The 19,475-nt window shown below is 33.1% G+C and overlaps 1 protein-coding gene across 1 annotated transcript in view; it reads right to left on the bottom strand.

Annotated features, from left to right (window-relative positions):
- The window catches only part of pxb (putative Hedgehog signaling attenuator pxb), a 196,904-nt gene that overhangs the window by 94,989 nt on the left and 82,440 nt on the right, over positions 1-19,475 (bottom strand). The window contains exons 2-3 of the mRNA XM_077445025.1: positions 3,586-3,716; positions 3,328-3,502 (exon numbers count right to left, since the gene is read on the bottom strand). Of these exons, the coding sequence (XP_077301151.1) occupies positions 3,328-3,502; positions 3,586-3,716 (306 nt within the window). The remainder of the gene's footprint in view (positions 1-3,327; positions 3,503-3,585; positions 3,717-19,475) is intronic.

Below are 19,475 nucleotides of genomic sequence, written 5' to 3'. Positions count from 1 at the left end.
CGACGCCTGTTTTCGCCCCCGCAATTGAATATCCCGGTACTTTAGAGTACCTAGAACCCCTACTCCAAGTTTTGAGACCAAGTTCTGAGACCGACTAAGTCATATGATAATAAGCGCCGGTGAGAGTTGAACTCGGAGTCGCGGATTAGCGCCACCGAAAGCTACTCGGCAACCCCTATCCTGCGGCGGGAGACGGAATTAGGGGACGGAAAGAATCGAGATAAACGCGGAAGATGTTAAAATTCAAAGGTTTCCCCGGGAAGTCAGATGGAGATGTGGAGGAGGGGGAGGGCGCTAACGCAATAAGGGAAAACTGAATAGACGCCAACGAATTAGGAAAACTTCTTCAATATTATGCAAAATGGCGATTTAGAATACGAAATAGGAAAAATTAAATGAGCAGGTCTAATGCTAATGCACAAGTGCTTTATATTATATAACTAGATATACATACATATATCCGACTAAACCTCCACAATTAATACAAAATTTATATCTATACTTACATACATAAGATCACAAAAAATGCTATATACCTATACATACATACATTAAATTGAAAAGTATTTAAGTATTCAACAACATTACGATTCACGCATATAACATTATATCTATGTATGTATAATACATATAATTATATTTTATAATATATAGTACGCCATCTGCCTCGACAGAGCGGGGCCTGCCATTCATTCGCGCAAAACTTCTGCTTGCATCCCGGAGAGAGAGACGACAGTTTGTCGGGAGATAGGGGTTAGCAGCGGGTTGGTTGGCACACCAGCTCATCAGCATCAGCTTAGGTGCAGTCAGAAGCAAGTTTTGATTACCTACAAATACAAACACCTCCCCCCCTGATGGAATCTCGATGACGTTAGGCACAAAGAGGCACGTACCGCATGCAGATACCGGAATGCCACAATGCAGATTGCATGCATATCAAAGCTGCTCATGTCGTACCTACACAAAATGCACTCCAAGAAATCGGCAAACCTCTCTGTGAACATACCTTCCTCATACATTTGATATATCGTGCGTGTGATGGGATGCGGTGAAGGTATTGTGGACTCGACGTATGCCCGAGTATATTCGCGTACTAAATAAAGATTATTTTCACCGGAGTATTGACTATTAGAATATACATATCCAGGCCGTATTGTGAATCCTCCTCGTGTTACTAATGGAATACAAGATTTTTTATTTAATAAATAAAGCGTCAGCAGCATAAACGAAGTATTCGTTTCACGTTAAAATATTGTGCATATTAATTAAAAAAAAAAATAAGAAAAAGGGTTGAAACGTGCACTAAATGGATTATAGAGCAATAGCTCTGCTAATTAAACCGGGAAACGCAACGGCCGTCGGACGTCCGTAATGAAAATAAAGAAGGGGGAACTTTTAAAAGAAGGGTCTTTTCGGTAAATTTTGAATCAGATTGTGTTTGAATTCCGGAGTGTTGTGTTTCCGGAACCCGGTTTTAATTCTTCCACTTTTAATTAGCAACTTGGCGCATTGATTGATGAGCGCTCCCCAACCCCCGGCCATAATCCAGGGGGACAATAATTAATACGCTCTTCCCGAATCCAATCCGGGAATTCCTATGCGTCCCCACCTCCCCACCCCCTCGGTGCCGAAACTTGTTATGTCGTTTCCTTCTATCTTAATAATAATTCATTTTAATGGAATTAGCTTTTGTGTGTATAGGAAAAGTGTCGGAACGGATTACGCGACGGATCGGTTGTACCGATGCTGCGCGCCGCGACCGAAATTCAAACTCTCTCTGCGACCGAAATTACCAATTTCAAATATTATTTTAATATAAATCAAACCGAAGGGATGTTTTTCCGTCTCTTTTAGATTCGTGTTTGTATTAATTTTGAAAGTTTGACATTAGATGTACGGACAAAACTTTTGATCGATAAATCGTTTACATTATATCAGAGAATGCACGCTTTATGTATCATTAAAAATATTTTATCATACTGACTAAACAGAGTAAGATCTGTGTTATCTTGTTAAAGCACATATTTTCTTAAACTTCATAGTTGAAAAACATTACTTTGTACACATATACAAAAGAACTTTCAAGACAAACTATTATATTATAATATATTATTGTTATTGTATGATTTTAAGAGGAATTCGAATTCAAAATGAAAAAAAAAAACAATAAGATATGTACAATATTCTAAAAAAGATAAAATCACTTAGACGCGTGAAAAATCCACCTGAATTTCAATAAAGGTTCTTTTTCATAAATATTTTATCTTCTTTTATTTTTACCGTCTACATAATTCTATTTTAAGTCAAATAAAAGGCAGTTTTTGACCTTTTAAAAATTAGATATTTTGTAAAATTTTAATATTTATTGATATCGCAAAAATTCACTCAAAATCTAAAAGGTCAAAAGCAAAATCAAGACTTAATTCACCTACTAGACGAATTTAAATAAGATAAAAGAGAGGAAGAAGAATATAAAGATAATCTTTGACAGTCAAGAAAGTGAAGGAATTTACTTTATGCATCTTATAAAGTTTTTGAAAATAATGATTATCGGAATCTTAGTCAATAAACGGACTTCCTTTTTTTTTAAGTTTAACGTAAGTTTTTTGTACATTTAACCCATTTTCAGGAAAAATCATATAAATATTTTTTTTATATGTACATTATATGTATGTATGTATGTGCCATGACAAGAATTACCACAAGGTGACACATACATATGTATGATTAGATTATTTATTATTTTTTTTTACATATGTAATTAACTACTCACATTTTTCTCAAACATATTACATAAAACACAAATAGAGACCATCTACGGACAATCAACATTTTTTGTTGATACACAGCAAATTTTCAAGAAATACATTGTTTAGGTAACTTCAACGAATTCTAGATGCTAATAACTTGAATTTGCGATAAACTCAGGGGGAGGATACCGATCAATTGGATCCGCCACAACAATCTGACAGGAGACAGTCGAACTGTGCTTTTTACGACCCACGATCTATCTACTGGTATGAAATAGCTCTACCAGTGTACTATACTGTAGCTTATGATTAATAAGTATTCCAAAAGTTTGGATCAAAACATATCTAAACTGCCCCAATGTCATATTAATAAAAGTAATTCGGTCGAAACTTCCATTGCGGCAATTCCAAAAGTCTTCAATTAGTACCGAATCCAATTTCCAAAGTAACCTCAGTAAACTAAATCAAATTTACAGAACAATACACGACCGGATCGAAGCTCCCCCAAGGCAAACTTCCAGATTGCAGCCAGCGCCACTTAATTACGAGTATGGGTGTACATATATAAGAGACTCACCGGTTCGGCATCGCAAGCTTCAATATCCGGTAGAGGGTCATCTGTACAGTAGAATTCCGGTTGCAGGAGGGGTGGTCTTGGGGGTGGTGGGAGTAGAAATTCCGGTGGTGGTCCGAGGCAGTCGCAATCGCCGCGGTCGCCGGCGTCCATCTGCCACATGCCGCCGTCGCTTCGACTGCAAGTTTATACAGAAAAATGAGAGAAATTCGAGAAATTTTTTAAACTAAAAAATACTACAGCATTGTGCGCATTCTTTACCTGTATTGGTCGTTATTGTTGCTGGTGTCTTTGTGGTCTGTTTCGGGCGGTTGAGGAAGCCTGGCGGCTGGCGTTGGCTGTTGATGGACTTCTTCGACCCCTGGCCGCTCCATGCGACCACTGACTACCCACTGAAATTAAATAAAATTAAAAATTAGCTAATAAATATACTAATATTAATATATAATATATATATAAACGGACGCGATGTGTGTATGTGGGTATGTATGTGGCGGACGCATGGACATGTATGGGGATTCAAACATTTTAGAATATCAGTATATTTTGTGCCTAGAGATATTCAATAAAATAAATACACACGAACAAGGCGCACAGCCAATCAGACTGAAATGGTCCACGTGGACTAAAACCTTTTACCAATTACAGGAACGTATCGTCATTCTGACCAATGGGTGCATTTTAAAGCATCCGCTATAAAAATTTGGCATGCCATCGTGTCGAGGAGACGCGGGGAAGCGGTGTAGCGGAGAATTGGGGGGGAGGGGGTGTGGAGCGTCTGACATGTGCTCCTGATATTGAGCGTCAAGTGACGTCAGGCCAAGCGACGGGTTACGTCATCGTCAGATGCGCTGCGAGCGAGCATACGCATATACACACATCCACGAAGCTACACACACACACACATTCATTCATCATTTCGAACGGGTGAACGGGTTGGATCAGTGAGGGTGTAATGCACGCACTCAACTTTTGGTATTAATAAGTGCGCGCGCCTATAAATTACCCTTGCATTATATTTAAATAGCACATATGTATAACTTTATTTTAATTTGTGTATCAATTATTAATATTTATATATTCCGAAACCATTCGTTGAAATCAACGGGCACAACAGTAGTTAAATAATATTAAAATGCCGATTGTTTATTTGATAAGGAATTTTTACTGTTCCGTACAAGGATGTTAATATGTAATCGATCATTTTCACACTGAAATCGTCATACAGTGTAATATCTATTACATCACGCTAACACAAATTGAAATGCGATAGTCTGAATTGATGTGTTTAAAGACGAGGAGGCGGAGAAGGGGAGGGGGGTACAAGAATGGAGACAGAGAAGTCGTCTATCGGATAGCAGGAGTAATCAACCATGGTCGAGAGAATTTCCACGGCCCCTCCCCATGGCTGAGATATGGCCGCACTCCCTGGGATTCCGGTCTTCCCGTGGGACACTATTGGCACACTGTCAAATATTAGATATTTGCATAGTTCCGGTGCCGGATAGCTTGGCTAAGCAGGACGCCAGATCGCTAGTTTGGGATTCCTTCCGGTCGATTGACGCGAATATCGACGCAGGCAAGGGTTGCCAACACCTGACCCTGTTCCGGATTAAATTTGACTTAATAATAATATTCTTTTCGAATGGTATTTAAGGATACGATAACACACTTACAAACATGGGACAAGTTTCACCGAAAATAAGACTCATTCATATATGCAACTAAATGGATCAATGCGGTACTCCAGACAAGTACAAAATTAATTTCTTTTTTAGATATGTTATGAATTGGAATAGTCGATATACTGTTTTTATTGTGCTAGTATTATGAGATAAAATAAGTCATAGCCCAATTTAAAATTATGGTCGTTTAAAATACATAGTTGCTTCAATTTGATCCGTCTTACTATAATTCAAATGAACAAATTGGTTACACATGGCAATGAACACTTATCATTTGTAAAATAGAGTAATTTTATACGGTTTATAAATTAAGACGCAAGGTTTTAATTGACCGTAAGAAATTCAAGCGCTCGATTGAGTTTTATTTCGAGTGGAACAATTTACTGCACATTGCTGCATAAAAAAGTAATTTATACAGACTTTGATGACTTTATATGTACGTAGAACTATAGATATAAGCAATAATATTACTGTCTTTAAAAGTGCTTAAAAATTGTATAAATACTGTGAAATTGTCATTTAGAACACTCGTTCAGTGTTCTAAATGAGAATTTCAGGAGTAAGTTTGATTATAATTTCATAGCATGGTCTTCTTTTTATTTAAATCATTCTTACTCCTTGGGAAAACTCTTTTTAACTTTTTAAAATGTATTAATTATATTTTTTTTAAAACTCATTTGTCATTGAACTAAGACATTTTTATTTAAAAATTAATAATCTTCATGATTGATCGTCAATGATTTGGATTTTGTAATCCCAATGCGCTCTCCTGGCCAGAAATATTTTAAATTTGATACAGGTATTATTAGTATTGTACAAAGTAAATATTATATATGTACATCAATTAACATCCACAGAGACATTTTATGGTGAAATTTATAAATTTGCAATATTTTATACAATTAAGCGAAATTCAAAAATGCTTAAAACTCGAGATTTTGCGAGAAAATGGTTAAGGTTGCCAATTTGTTGGCACCGTTTCAATGAAAATCAGATAAATTGGCAAACTCTGATAGGAAACGATCGACCTGGAGTCACAAACCAAGGTCTGGTCTGAAACCAGTGGGATTTGAACCCGGGACCACTTTATCCACTGGTCTAGCTGTCTAGTATATTCTGCTGGTTAGCATATAGTAATTATATGTAGATGAAGCAGACGAATCCACTAATGTTTTCGGTGTTTTTTCTCGAATTAAATTATACAAAGTTAATCCAGGAGGGGGATGGATATGAGCTTCTCAAGGATGTAAAGTGTGCGGTTGTCGGAAGTGGTCCTGCGACCGATCTCATGGGTGCGCTTTCGGCTGAGGCCATTAGCAGGACGAAAGCTCGGGGCATCGAATAAATCAAGATGAAAGCTTCTGTGCAACTCCAACCGTGCTATGTTTCTTCTAACCGAGAATACGAGTGATGTTTTTTGCCCCTAGACAAATGTCGTCTGGTGGTAAAAAATTTACGTTTCATTATGGCGCGTATGCACGCGAGCGAAAGCTTTCGAGGAAACGTTCTCTTCTCTACTGCATTATACTACACCGTGTTTGTACACCTACATACATACTTAAGCTGTTGTATTGCACTGTCTATTATCAAGCTAGTGTTTGCTTATTTCATGACAATATAACATGTATGATGTTTGCCGGGACATGAAAGTTTCTGAAGTTTGAAAAGTCCATTTGAAATTCAAGTTGAACAACTGAGTGACATGCTACAAACATACATACATATATGTATAATTTTTACTCACGTATATTTAAATGGAAGATACATATTTACATATATGTATACATAATTAAAAAATACATAAAAAATCTTTAATTGTCATTTTTATTTTGAGATTATGAAATGAGGTAAAGCAAAATGCAAATACATAATATGTATGGTTCTAGGACACTTACCCCCTGGACATTAGTCCCCCGTGGAAAAAGTCCTTTTATAAACCCCCCCCCTCGTCAAGGATAAAAATATTTTATAAATATTGGCAGTATTTTTAGAAAAAAGTCAGTATCAATGCTAATTTTTTTCAGACAGAAAAATACAGATATTTATATAATACATATATCAAATTATTTATAAATAATCAGTAATCAATAATAAACAATCAGTGATCAATAATAATAATTTAAAATATACAAAACTCCAAAATCAATTGTATTTTAATCCCTTTTTCTTTTCGTTTTCTGAATTTAACCAATTCCATCATGGATATGTTACATCACTGTGGATAATGAATAAATAAATAAATAAATATGTACATACTTTCATTGAGTGTGTTCTTATTACTTACCTCCTTTATTTTACACTTGAATATGTAATTATTATTTAAAAAGTCATATTATTTGATTTCATTTGTAAATATGAATCTTAGAAATTATTTACAAAAAAGGTACGTGCTAATAGACACACAAGAAGTTATTTTTTACATTTAAAAATAATCTGAAGCCAATTTTTATTTTATGAAAAATGTGTAAGAACTGCTTTCAAGTGTATTAAAAACAATTTTATACATGAAAATGAAGCCATACTGATTTTAAAAATTTAAATAAAATAAAAAAAGGTGTTTTATATAAAAAAAATATATGTATATAAACTACACATACTTAAGTATAATAGTTTCCGAGACATTAATATAATATTTATTACAGATAAAAACAGTATCCACATATGTATTGCATTTACATATGTATGTAAATATATTAGTTGTTTGTTAGTGAAAACATTACTAATTTTGAATAATTTTAAAGGTCAATTTTTGAATATCTTAATGTGACGATTATTTCATATTTTAATGGATAGTTGAGACTAGTTTAATACGACAACTATTTGCGTAGGCGTATTGAATTATGTTATGAATCTATTCAAATATTTCATTATAAAAGTGAGTAAAACTGTATAATTTGAAGGTGAAATTTAGGTACGAAAAGCTTAGTTAGGTAGGCAAATTTAATACAGGGTGAAAATTGATTAAATTTATTTCATTCAAATTTCGAACGGGCAATATATTAAATATTGGAAGGAGCCCCGTCGAGTGAATTATTCGACATTTGAAAAATGTCATAATGACAGGATCAGCATAACGAACCAATTTTTCAGCGAATCGGGTCCATTTTCTCGGCACACCGGTCGAGTGGCTGAATTAGCATTTTCACCCGTTCGATATTGGACGGATACGTCGAGAGACTGTGAAAAGTGCCAAGAAGGCTAACGAAAATAAAGCAAAAAAAATCCCGAAGAATGTATTCAAATGAAATGGACGATCGTGGAGAATAATATACATATATATCTAGGTGTGAAAAAACTCTTAGTCAAATTGAACAGTGGTATGGCGTAATTGCAAAGACACGCCAGACTGTTCTATCTACTAGATAGTTTAATGTGGAATTGCCATGGTCGTCCTAAATGAACAGACATACACATAGCTACGTTCATATATTTTCTCGTTAAAATTGGAAAAGCTGTGGAAATAAAAAAAGTGGGTAAAGGTAAAGAGTTGCTTTGCTGGTGGAAAGCGTCAAAAGATCGCGAAACAAAGAACGTCGGAAAACTATGGAGAGAAATCTTCAACAGAACAACGCTATATAATATAATAAAGTAGATTCCTAGTGGAAATATAGGTTTTCATAAAAGCACATGGGACTGAATGTCATTTTTCGATATACAAAGAGACACATCTTATACAAAAGAAACATATTCAGCTCAGAATGTAAATCGTAATTTAACTGAAGCTTTTACATAATTACTGACTTTTTGGCTGATATTATACGTAACTATTCCTAAATTGACTATGACTTATATCATTTAATAATATTAACTATCATTCTATAATATTTAAAACAATAATAACCCATTTTACGTATCATATATATATATATATATATATATATATATATATATATATATATATATATATATATATATATATATATATATATATATATATATATATATTTTTTTTTTTTCTTTTTAATTCGGAATGACTTTTTATCTCTATGTTTCATATTGTTGATTGCTAAATAAAGTGATAGTTTTCAATATTATTTTCATACCGTTTTTACTCCTTTTTTACAAGGCTTTTCTATGTTTGACTTCGTAAACGATTTAATATATGTACATATATTCCTACAGTCTTGCGATCGTTTTGATTTTTTTAAATAAATTTTATTTAATGAAACAAAAAAACCGAATTTAAAAGGAAAATATAAAAATTTTGAAGAATAGATTGGATTGAGTGATTGAAAAATTATTTAGTTTAACTAAATTAAACAATATTAAGATTTTGATTTTTCTGAGACTAGACAAAAATAATAATACAATAATCTATAGGTATATTATTAAATCTTTAGAATAAATTTATCAATCTTAAAAAGAGTCACCACTATATTTTAGACAAATATTTAAATTAATATTTATATCATGGAACGTTACCGTATTTTTTCCTCTTATATATTTATTAAATGACAGGAATATTTGCGGAAAAGCGTGGCGAATAGATATTTTCACCGCGATAGGTACACGCGTGCTTTTTCCCAGGTAGACAGAGAGAATATCATAGATCAACATTAAGATAAAATCCACGTGTCTTCGCGCGGTGAACGAATGGAAAAAATCCGAAAAATTTCCCCAGCCGGTTTTTCCTTTCGTTTTCGTTGATCTAATTCCGCGCCGGATCCCTGGCAGCGCAATCCAGGATGTTTTGAGGGAAATTGCACGCTTCGATAAACCGTCGCGTTGCGTAGTGTCGGAAAAACGCGTGTTTTCCGCGGAAAATTTATCACCGTAATGTCCACCGACACTCGGAGCCATCAATTGAATTACTTCATTAGACTGTTGTTTGGAATACGACAGATCACACGGTCGGCTTGTTGTCGAGTCAACAAATAAGATACTGACACGATTTAGTAATACAAGTATCTTTTTCTATATTAAATATATATACGAACGTACATATAACAGGTACATAGATGACTTATTCGAGTAACGTCAAGAAATTCGGCTAATATTATTTATAAATAAATTTCTTATTCATTTATTCATTACTTCATTTTCTACTGGGAAAGGTAATAAATAATCTGAGGGCTGAATTTGATACTCAACATGTCTTATACTCAACACAGCATACATGCGGATTATTTTGAACGTTGCTAATAATAAAAAGTAAATTCCTGGAACAGTTAAAATTGATAGATAAAGAGGGATTAGGGAAATTGAATATTTTTTTATATAAAAGCTAATTCAGGAGTAGAAATAAAGGTCAAAAATTATCATATGTTTTTAAATTAATGTCAATTTGAGCACATTAGTTTATTTAAGTATTCAATTGGAGGAATCAATTCCAAATTTAGCCACTCAAATGAGTTTCTTTAGTCGAGAATCTTATATTAATGCTTTCTCGTATTCAAAAGTGGATCAATTCCATTTTTATAAGATTTATCTTACACACAAACAAACAAATACAAAAATAGATTATTCATTGTTTGAAATTATGCTGGCAAAACAATTCACTTTAAAGTGATTGGACGTAAATTATGAAAATTTTCCACTCTACTCTTAATTTAGCAGAAAGGAGGCGATCCGTTCGAAAAATAATAATGAAAATTCGCGAAAAAATAAGCGCCCGATTATCTTCTTTTTTTGCATTATTTACGCTTTCGAAAAAGTGGAGCAAACACGCAGAATCTCCGATAAATAACGAGAATGACGGTGAGGGAAAAGAGGACGAGGGGGGGGGGGCGGGGGGTGTCGGAAAAACTTTTTTGCTTAACGAAGGGAAAATTTTACACGGGGTGTGTATACGAATGGTACATTACACAGCTTTTGTGAACGTAATTTACCTAAACGTTTGTTTTTTCACATTCTGGTATACGTGCAAAAAATACGAGCAGTCACTAATTACTTACATATATATACTTACACATTAATAATTAATCAAATCGAACATCTACCAAAAACGTCTACCGTACTTGCATTCTCGTATATGTATTTACATACATATATAATAACTAATTCAATTTAAATAATATCAAATATGCTGTTGATAGTCATATTTATGAAGTTGGTTACTTTTTTAATTGAGCCATTGAAGATTTTTTTAAATATCATGAATTTTTGCCTGAATAGTAAAGGATCTTCATATTACAATGCAAACGTGTTGCGGAGTGTATTGAACGTGTCCGAAATTGCTCTCAGAGCCGTCTTATGAAATATTCACGCTATATCTATATTTGAAACTTTCGTCACACAAACTTTCGTCGGTTTTATGAATATTTAATAAAATTTCACGCTAGAGCGCAAACTTAATTTTGGAAATTTCGCAGCGAATTAAGTCGGGTCGCGCGGTTCAACGAAATCATTTTAACTTTTCGTTTTGTTTTCCCGGGCGCAAAATGTCATTTATATTATAATTACCTAAGCGAGATGACATTTCTGGCGAAAGATACGCCTCTTCCTCCATTTCGACTCAAAAGATTCAAACTACATGTATAGCAGGAGTGGAAAATCAGTTTTTTATAATAAAAGAAGGCAAATTAGACGGGAAATTTGCAAAAACCTTGTGATGAAAACGCGTTGGATAGAACTTCATACAGCAGTCGATTGTGAATAGCTGTAAATAATGATGATGATGATGATGATATATAATATTATAATATGACTTTAGAACTTAGATTTGTCTGAAAATACATATTGTAAGTAATTATATCAATACCGTGATGTAAAAATCGAATACGTTTTGACTTACACCATAAAAGATTAGAAGCTTGTAAATTTAAATACACAAATGAAAATAATCAACTAATCATTTAATGAGCATTTTAACTATATAATCACTAACCATACAAACTGTTGGGATTTATGTGCCGAGTTGCGAAACCCGTTAAGAATCCGCATACTCTAATATTGCTCTATAACAGTCTAGTTTGCAGCAATATGGAGAATGCTTTTTGGCTTATAGATAGCTTAGAGACAGTTACATTGAAGCGTTTAAACCTATAAGGCTGATATTGTTGCCAACCTTTAAAGACAGACTATCTCATTTAAATATCAAAATTTTGTTTCATCGCAGAAAATTTTCTGATATATGTATTACTCTTATATATGTATAAGGTAGTTAGTGGTGCCTTTGATACATCTGTTTTGGTAGACATTGGTTTTAATATCAACACTCGGTTCAGCAGATCTTAAAATCTTTTCTATCCACCAAATTTTTATAATAATACCTCATTTAATAGTACATTTGTACGGATATGCCGTTTTTACGACTGCATAGATGATTGCCCTGGTGTATTTTCTAACTACACATATTAGTACTTTTAGGGCTAAGGTGACGAAGCAAATCTGTGGTTGATTTATAATATCATTCATTGTTGTATTTATATTTACAATGCTATTGTATTTTTATTTATTACGATTTTTTATTATATTACGATGCTCACTTTAATATGCATTCTAAGTGTTTTCTTATATATCTGTATTTCTTTTTTATTGTATTTTTATTCTGTATGTGTGCCATTATATTTAAAAAATATCTAACCTTACATATATAGGGACAGAACATTCTGACTATGTATGTATTTATGTATATAATTGAAACGTTTGCCTAAATTTTTATTAAATCCTTACAACCGTCTAGCTTACCCCTATACATAAAAGCTCGCACTCGCAATGGCCAGACCGTTTCCAGAAACAAATTGTAAAGTCCGAAGATCACATTTGCAGATAAGTCGCCATTGTTTCGAGTACTTTCGGCTGACTTCTCACACGCTCTTCGGCTCATTAACCAAAGTCCGTGAGGCGCTTAAAGGGTTAATTTGACGACACGCTCCACGGAGACCAATGAAGACATCGGACAGGGACAATTACGTACGAAATTATAGTCGAGAGTTGAATTGATGACGAACATCCTACGCATTCCGGGAAATAAAATAAGATACAGAAAAAAAAAATGCTCGTTAAATTGTATACGAACCAGTGATTTTCTACTTATTTTGAAAATTCGCTACTCCGATCATGTTCCCCCGAGATTTCTCGGAAACTAAACCCCTCCTCGACCCAAATTATATGGGATCGAATAATGAAATTTTACATTTATTCCCGTACACTGAGTGTGCACTTGATTGCTTCAAATGTAATGTAATTTTCATGTAAAAAAAACCACGTGTATTGTTTTGAAATTCATAGCGACTGGTGTGCCTAATACTGATCTTATTTTTAACGGATATTTTATGCATGGAACGGAATTGAATATAAAATATGCGGAATATTCAATCTTGTATCGGGGAAAAAGCGAGGAAATGTCAAAGCTGCGTATCAAATATTCATTAATCTCCACTGGAAAAATTCTACGGTTGCCGTGAGAGGCGTATTTATTTATCGTGGGTAGAAAAATCATAGCAACGCAATAAATATGAAGCGTTACTTGTTTGTGTGACTTTAGGGAAAATTTAAATTTATGTGATTTGAAAATTGTATTTCATATTGCATTTTTGAAAGAGTCAAAGATTGACACAAACATATTAGATTTTTATGTATTTCATTTTCAATTATTTCTATTCATTTTTTTACACCTTTGAAATGTATGCCACGATATGTATTATACCTAAGATTTTCTATGACACAATTTTCTTGCTTTCTATATAAGAATTGAATGAAACGATAGTAAATAGTTGAATAGGAAGAATCTTTTCATAGTCATATAATATAAAGGCAAACAAAATTTCTCCATTTTGGCTAAATTTTTGAATCTTAAACAGTGAATTCACAAAAATAGAAATTTTAATAGTTTTCTATTCATTTTTAAACCTCATTAGAACCTTAATTATCAATTAATTACGATTCCTACATACATAAGCTGACGGTACAATTTACCAAGCCATATTATATTACTATTTTTATTTAAACTTTGAAATATAATATGGCAAACGTTAAATGTGTAAAAAAATCCTCAAAAATAATATTTGTAGCAATCAAAATATAATGGATAGACATAGATATAGGGAACGGAAAATCTATTGGAAAACTGATCGCATTAAAGGCAAACCCTTAATACGTTCATCCTTCATACCTGACGGCGAATATCAAATGTCTGCAAATCCTACCCCATTCGACAGATTTGCTTACCCGACCGTAAAAGAACAAACCCACGACCCTTAAAATATGCCTGAAGAAATGCGACCCTCACTAAGATATTAACGCTTTAGATACCGACCCCAAAATTCACGCAAAAAGCTCCACAAACATATTTTTGCAAAATTGTATTTATTTATTATACATAAATATACTCGTAGCGTTTGTTCAAAATATATTTTATCACAATGCCATGTATTTTTCATCGCAATTTCGCATCGAGTATAATATGTATGTTATCGAATCGCACTCGCGCGTCCATATATCACGCGTATGGATGCAATTTCATGCTTATCACTGTAATTTATGTACTACAATATATGTACATTATGCCAATCGAATACGCTTTTAGGGGTAGTTGTACACGTTGGGGGCGTTAGTATCGCTATCTTAGTCTATGCCGCATTCGAATCGATACGCCAATTAGTCATTAATCAACTTGGAAACTTCTCCAAACTTAAATACAGACATATTGCAGCACTAGAGACATTTTTTGTACGATCTTCGTTTACGATTCAAATAACCTACTCAACTGAATATTTAATATCGATATATTACATATAATAAGACAAACGTGTATTTTCTATGTAAATCTACAGTTTTTAATTCAGAACCACCACATTTGGTATACTATTTATCATCACCCAATCTTAGTTTTAGACTACAAAATTTGTTTCTCACTTTTTTTAAAACTTTTACCAGTTTGAGCGACGCCGCGTAAATCGAGAAGTAATATGCTCATATTTATAGTAAAGTCATTGAAATGTTTAGTCCAAAGTTTGGTTTAATTTGATCGAAATGCGTATTCAATAGCATAAATATATACTATGTGTGCAAATACAATAACACTGTACTATTTCATTCAATCGTACACACTGTACATATAATTTCACTCGTCTGAGCAACGCCAGGAAATTCAGCTAGTGCTATACATTCATATATATGTATGTACACATTTCCTGTGAAATTATACGTACAATGTGTTCAGATGACAGGCATTGCTCAGAGCGCGTTAGATTTTATGAGAGTAAATTTGCACCGAACTGCAAAGCCTACAAATACTCTCTTTCGGACTTTTTTTTATATTCAAAGCATCGAATCCAAAATAAACATATTACAAAATTAAAACATCACCATTCTTAGAATATATATTTAAAAATCACCCGTTAAAAGATTGACTGGCAAAACACTAGCAATGAATTGATATTTTAGTATTATAAAATGACTCAGTTTAATTACTATAAATGAAACTTTCTCGGTCAATTTTCTTATACATACATATTTTATTATATATTTTTAAGGACTTTTTGCCGACCAAATTATTTGAGTCAACTTTGGACACTCGCCTGAATCAATACGAATGAAGACATTAATAAATCAGTCTAATGATTCTGAAAGTTCTGCAAACTTTTAGGTAGACTTTCAGTTAATGAAATTTTTGTTCACAAATTATTTTATATACAGTAGTTTATATTTAAATATAAAACATTTGTTTTTATTAAATAGTAGAGCTTTCATTCCCATATAAAAATACACGTGCATACAGAATGCTCTTGCAAGCGTTCGATTATACACGAATTAGTGGCTCTCAAACGGTGGGTGAATAGCTACGCACTTCACCGATTAATGAATGGTTTGAATGGTACACGGAGATTTAGCACACGTCTATGTACATATGTATTTAGCTCAGTGTGTTGATTTAATTATGCAGGTTATAATATATTTATTTATGGTAGTCTCCGCCAAAGTATACATAAAAACGCTTCTAGGTCGGTTGCGCATTACGGCGAAAGGGTTCTCAGCTTTTACGATTCTGTGCGGACTATTTTATGATTTTCATTCGTGCACTTTTAGGCCATACGTAAAAATATTCAATACGCATTTTACAACCGGCGCTGCCGAGGCTCAATCTTAATCTAAATCGAAATTTTTACTACGACCGAACGTAATTTATATTCGAATTTGCGTCTAATAAACATTTGACGAGGTCGAGCTGCCTCTAGCTTCATCTAAAGTGTACTTTGTTTTTGTATAAATTATAGAAATGTTTACACAGTAGTTACTTCTCGAATTAAGTGAAATTTTTATTAAATTAATAACTGATTTTTTAAAAATTTACTTCAGTTATGAAAAATGTTAAATATTATGAAATATTTGCAGTTCTTATTAAGCGTATAAGTAAATATACTTTTTTGTATAAAGATATTTTTAAAATATTCGTTAAATTCATTATATGAGCCGTTATAATTGAAAGTGGCATAAATCCACTTATCTTCTTTACATGTTTATTTATTTTATTTTATTTTATTTTAACAAAAATCAATTAATCAAATCATGTTAAATATAATGTTTTGCGTTTATCAATATTAAAAAATACAGGTGGCCAGTAATACGTTTATCCCACTTTTCCGAGTTTCTGGACATATAAAAATACAATAAGTGAAAAGAATTCGCAAAAAAACAATTGTAAAAATCCATCACCATCGCACGTGCAATATTTACAATATAATAATAAAACACGTATTAAGGAAAACGATTTTTTATACATCAAGAAAAAACGTTAACGTAACAAAGGATTTTCAGCATTTTTTCTGCGACGTAAGCCGTGGCGTTAACACGTGTACTTTCATTTTATTTGTTTTATTTAGTATAAAAAAAGGACTCAGGTGATAAAAAAGAAAAGGGTTAGTAGGGGGATTATTATACAAAAACAACAACGGCAAAGCCGAAAAAAAAAACACCAACAAGGGACAAGAGAAACCCCGCCTTATATTTACGCCTGTTAAAATCCTTGTATATTTTATCCCCGTATCCCGCTCGTTTAATACCAATTAACCTAATATTATAACGAAACGCTCGTTAAGCACATAGACACCCCGTATTATATTACATATATTAATCCTGAGGGCGGTAGGGGGTTAATTCGCGAACGCATTCGCCCAGATTAAACGAGGATTTAATTTGGCTTTGTGCACTCTGACCGACGGATACAGAGCGTATTTGCCGGTCGAATTCGAACTGACACGCCGAAAGGGTTAGTTAATATTTGCTGTCGAAAGGTCTCGCCTAATTAGCGAATGACAATTGCGAAATTTCGATGCAGCGTTGCAGGTGTGTTCAAGTGCGCGTGAAATTTAATTTAAAGGTCCGCTTGCGAAAAGGGGTGAGTTTTGTTTCGGGCCTGGATAACGCCAGTTAAGGGTTGTTTTTTTTTTTGTTTGTTTTTCGTTTTGAGCTTCGTTCGGTTTCGTAGGTTATTAAAGCTTCAAAGGAGAACGGATTTCGCAACCCGATACGGCTCTGGACACAACCCTGGCGAAGGCTCGTTGCAAACTGGTGGTTGTCGAATGAAAAATTTCCACATAATATATGTATGTATATAAATTTAAACAATAGCAAGGCGTCTCTGTTAAAATAGAATACATGAATTCAGGCAGAGTGCTTTTGAAGTTAGCAAAAATATGATTTTTAGATTATGTACGCGCTCAATTATGATATCATATTACTCACTTATTGATTCAAAAATAGCATCAGTCCACTTTTCTTCATTTCGAGAAATATTTGGCAAAACGTTAAATATAATTTTTTGTGTTTAACAATATTTAAAAATACTGGAGGCCTGTCATACGTTTATTCTGCTTTCCCGAGATTCTGGACATATCGAATTAAAATAAGTGATAAAAATTTGTGAATTAAGCAAAGCAGAAATAGTGTTTTTTAAATGAAAATTGGACTTTCGCCACTTTCAAATATAATGGCTTAATTGTGCCCCGTTAATTTCTATAATCCATATAAAATTCAAAACTCAATCATATCTTATTCTTCATTGTAAGTTTTAAATTAAGTTATGTGAATGAAATCCAATATGTAAAAGTAGCATCTGGGAAGTTTAATTGACAGAATTCATATCAAGATATCAGTTGATGTCCCAGGATAGACTTTTTTATTGGAGATTAAATGACTGAAAACTCTTCTTGTATGATAAATAGAAGGAAAAATTAAAAACTATTATTTATAATTTGTCAATTGAGAAAAATTTGAATTTCCATATTATTCTCATAAATAGTTATGATTTTCTTAAACCACAATCTTACATTTTCAATGGAGATAGTACGTCGTCAATACAAGTCAATTATATGGACATAAGCTAAGCGACTTTTATGGTAGTGTAAAATTACAAAATTTTCATATTCTACTGATTTTAATTTAGAGCAAATTAAGACCACCAGCTAAAATTTCGGAAGTGAAGGAATAAAACCAATCAGATTTAATTTAATAAAAATGAAACCAACTTTCCTCATATTAAAAAAAACTTAGCCTTACCTAAATATGTACTAACATATGTATAGTTCTCGTAGTGTTTATTTATATAAATTAAAATATAAACATTTATGAAAATTAAATCTACACAAGCTTTTTCATAATTTAACCTAACATAAAGAGTTCATTCAAATAGTAGAAATAATAGGAATTAAGTACGTTTAAATTTTATTAAAAAAAATACAATTTAAACACTGTATTATGTATATGTAATATTATAAAAATTCCTAAAATTAGACGATAAAATTAAACCGTTTTCAACTCCTACCGAAAACGCCTAGCAAACTTAAACGACAAGCACAAAGAAAAACGCTTTGTACTGTTAACCCGGAGGCTTATCAAAAAAAAAAGCAGACAAAAACAAACCTACGCCACGCGATGTGCCAACTTCCACAGTTAAAAGGTAAAATTTGCACATTCACTTATCCGAAATTGATATATCCGCCTACTTACATAGCACACACATATCCTTGAGTGCAAAAATCAGCGAAATTTCATCTCGTCAGGGCAGGGGTGGCAAACGTTACGGCCGAAACGTTTAATGGGCCGAACCGAAGGCTTGTTTGATTGCCTTTTTAGTGCCTTGTTTAATTGATTCGAAGTAATCGCTTTTATACTGCCGACGCGCGGCGAAAAGGTTAAAGCCTCGCGCGCGCATAAACTGCAAGCGGCCTTACAGGAATTAAAATTAACAGCGTCGAAAGGTTAATTATTTTTCGACGAGGCAAGGAACCGTTAAATTTGACGGCCGTAACCATGCGGTCTTCCTCACTGAAAGTAAGCACTTCCTGATTAATGCGTTTCATGCACATAATATGAGATGAATGGTGCAGACTCCTCTGCATAATAAAAATAAAACATTTCAATGTCTTTGAAATGAGAAATCAAAGAACGTACGATGCATGTTAATCAGTGTAATTTATATTTTCGTAAGTAATAATCCATTAATAAAATACTTTAAGTTTATTTCACAAGTTTGACTTGTTCGCATCTTTGCTAGGTTGAAGTACATATTAACTTAATGAATGC

This window comes from Arctopsyche grandis, chromosome 13 (genome assembly GCF_051622035.1).
Source record: "Arctopsyche grandis isolate Sample6627 chromosome 13, ASM5162203v2, whole genome shotgun sequence".
NCBI classification, from domain to species: Eukaryota; Metazoa; Arthropoda; class Insecta; order Trichoptera; family Hydropsychidae; genus Arctopsyche; species Arctopsyche grandis.
Note: the sequence above shows the minus strand (reverse complement) of the source record. Positions and strands in the feature narration are given on the sequence as shown.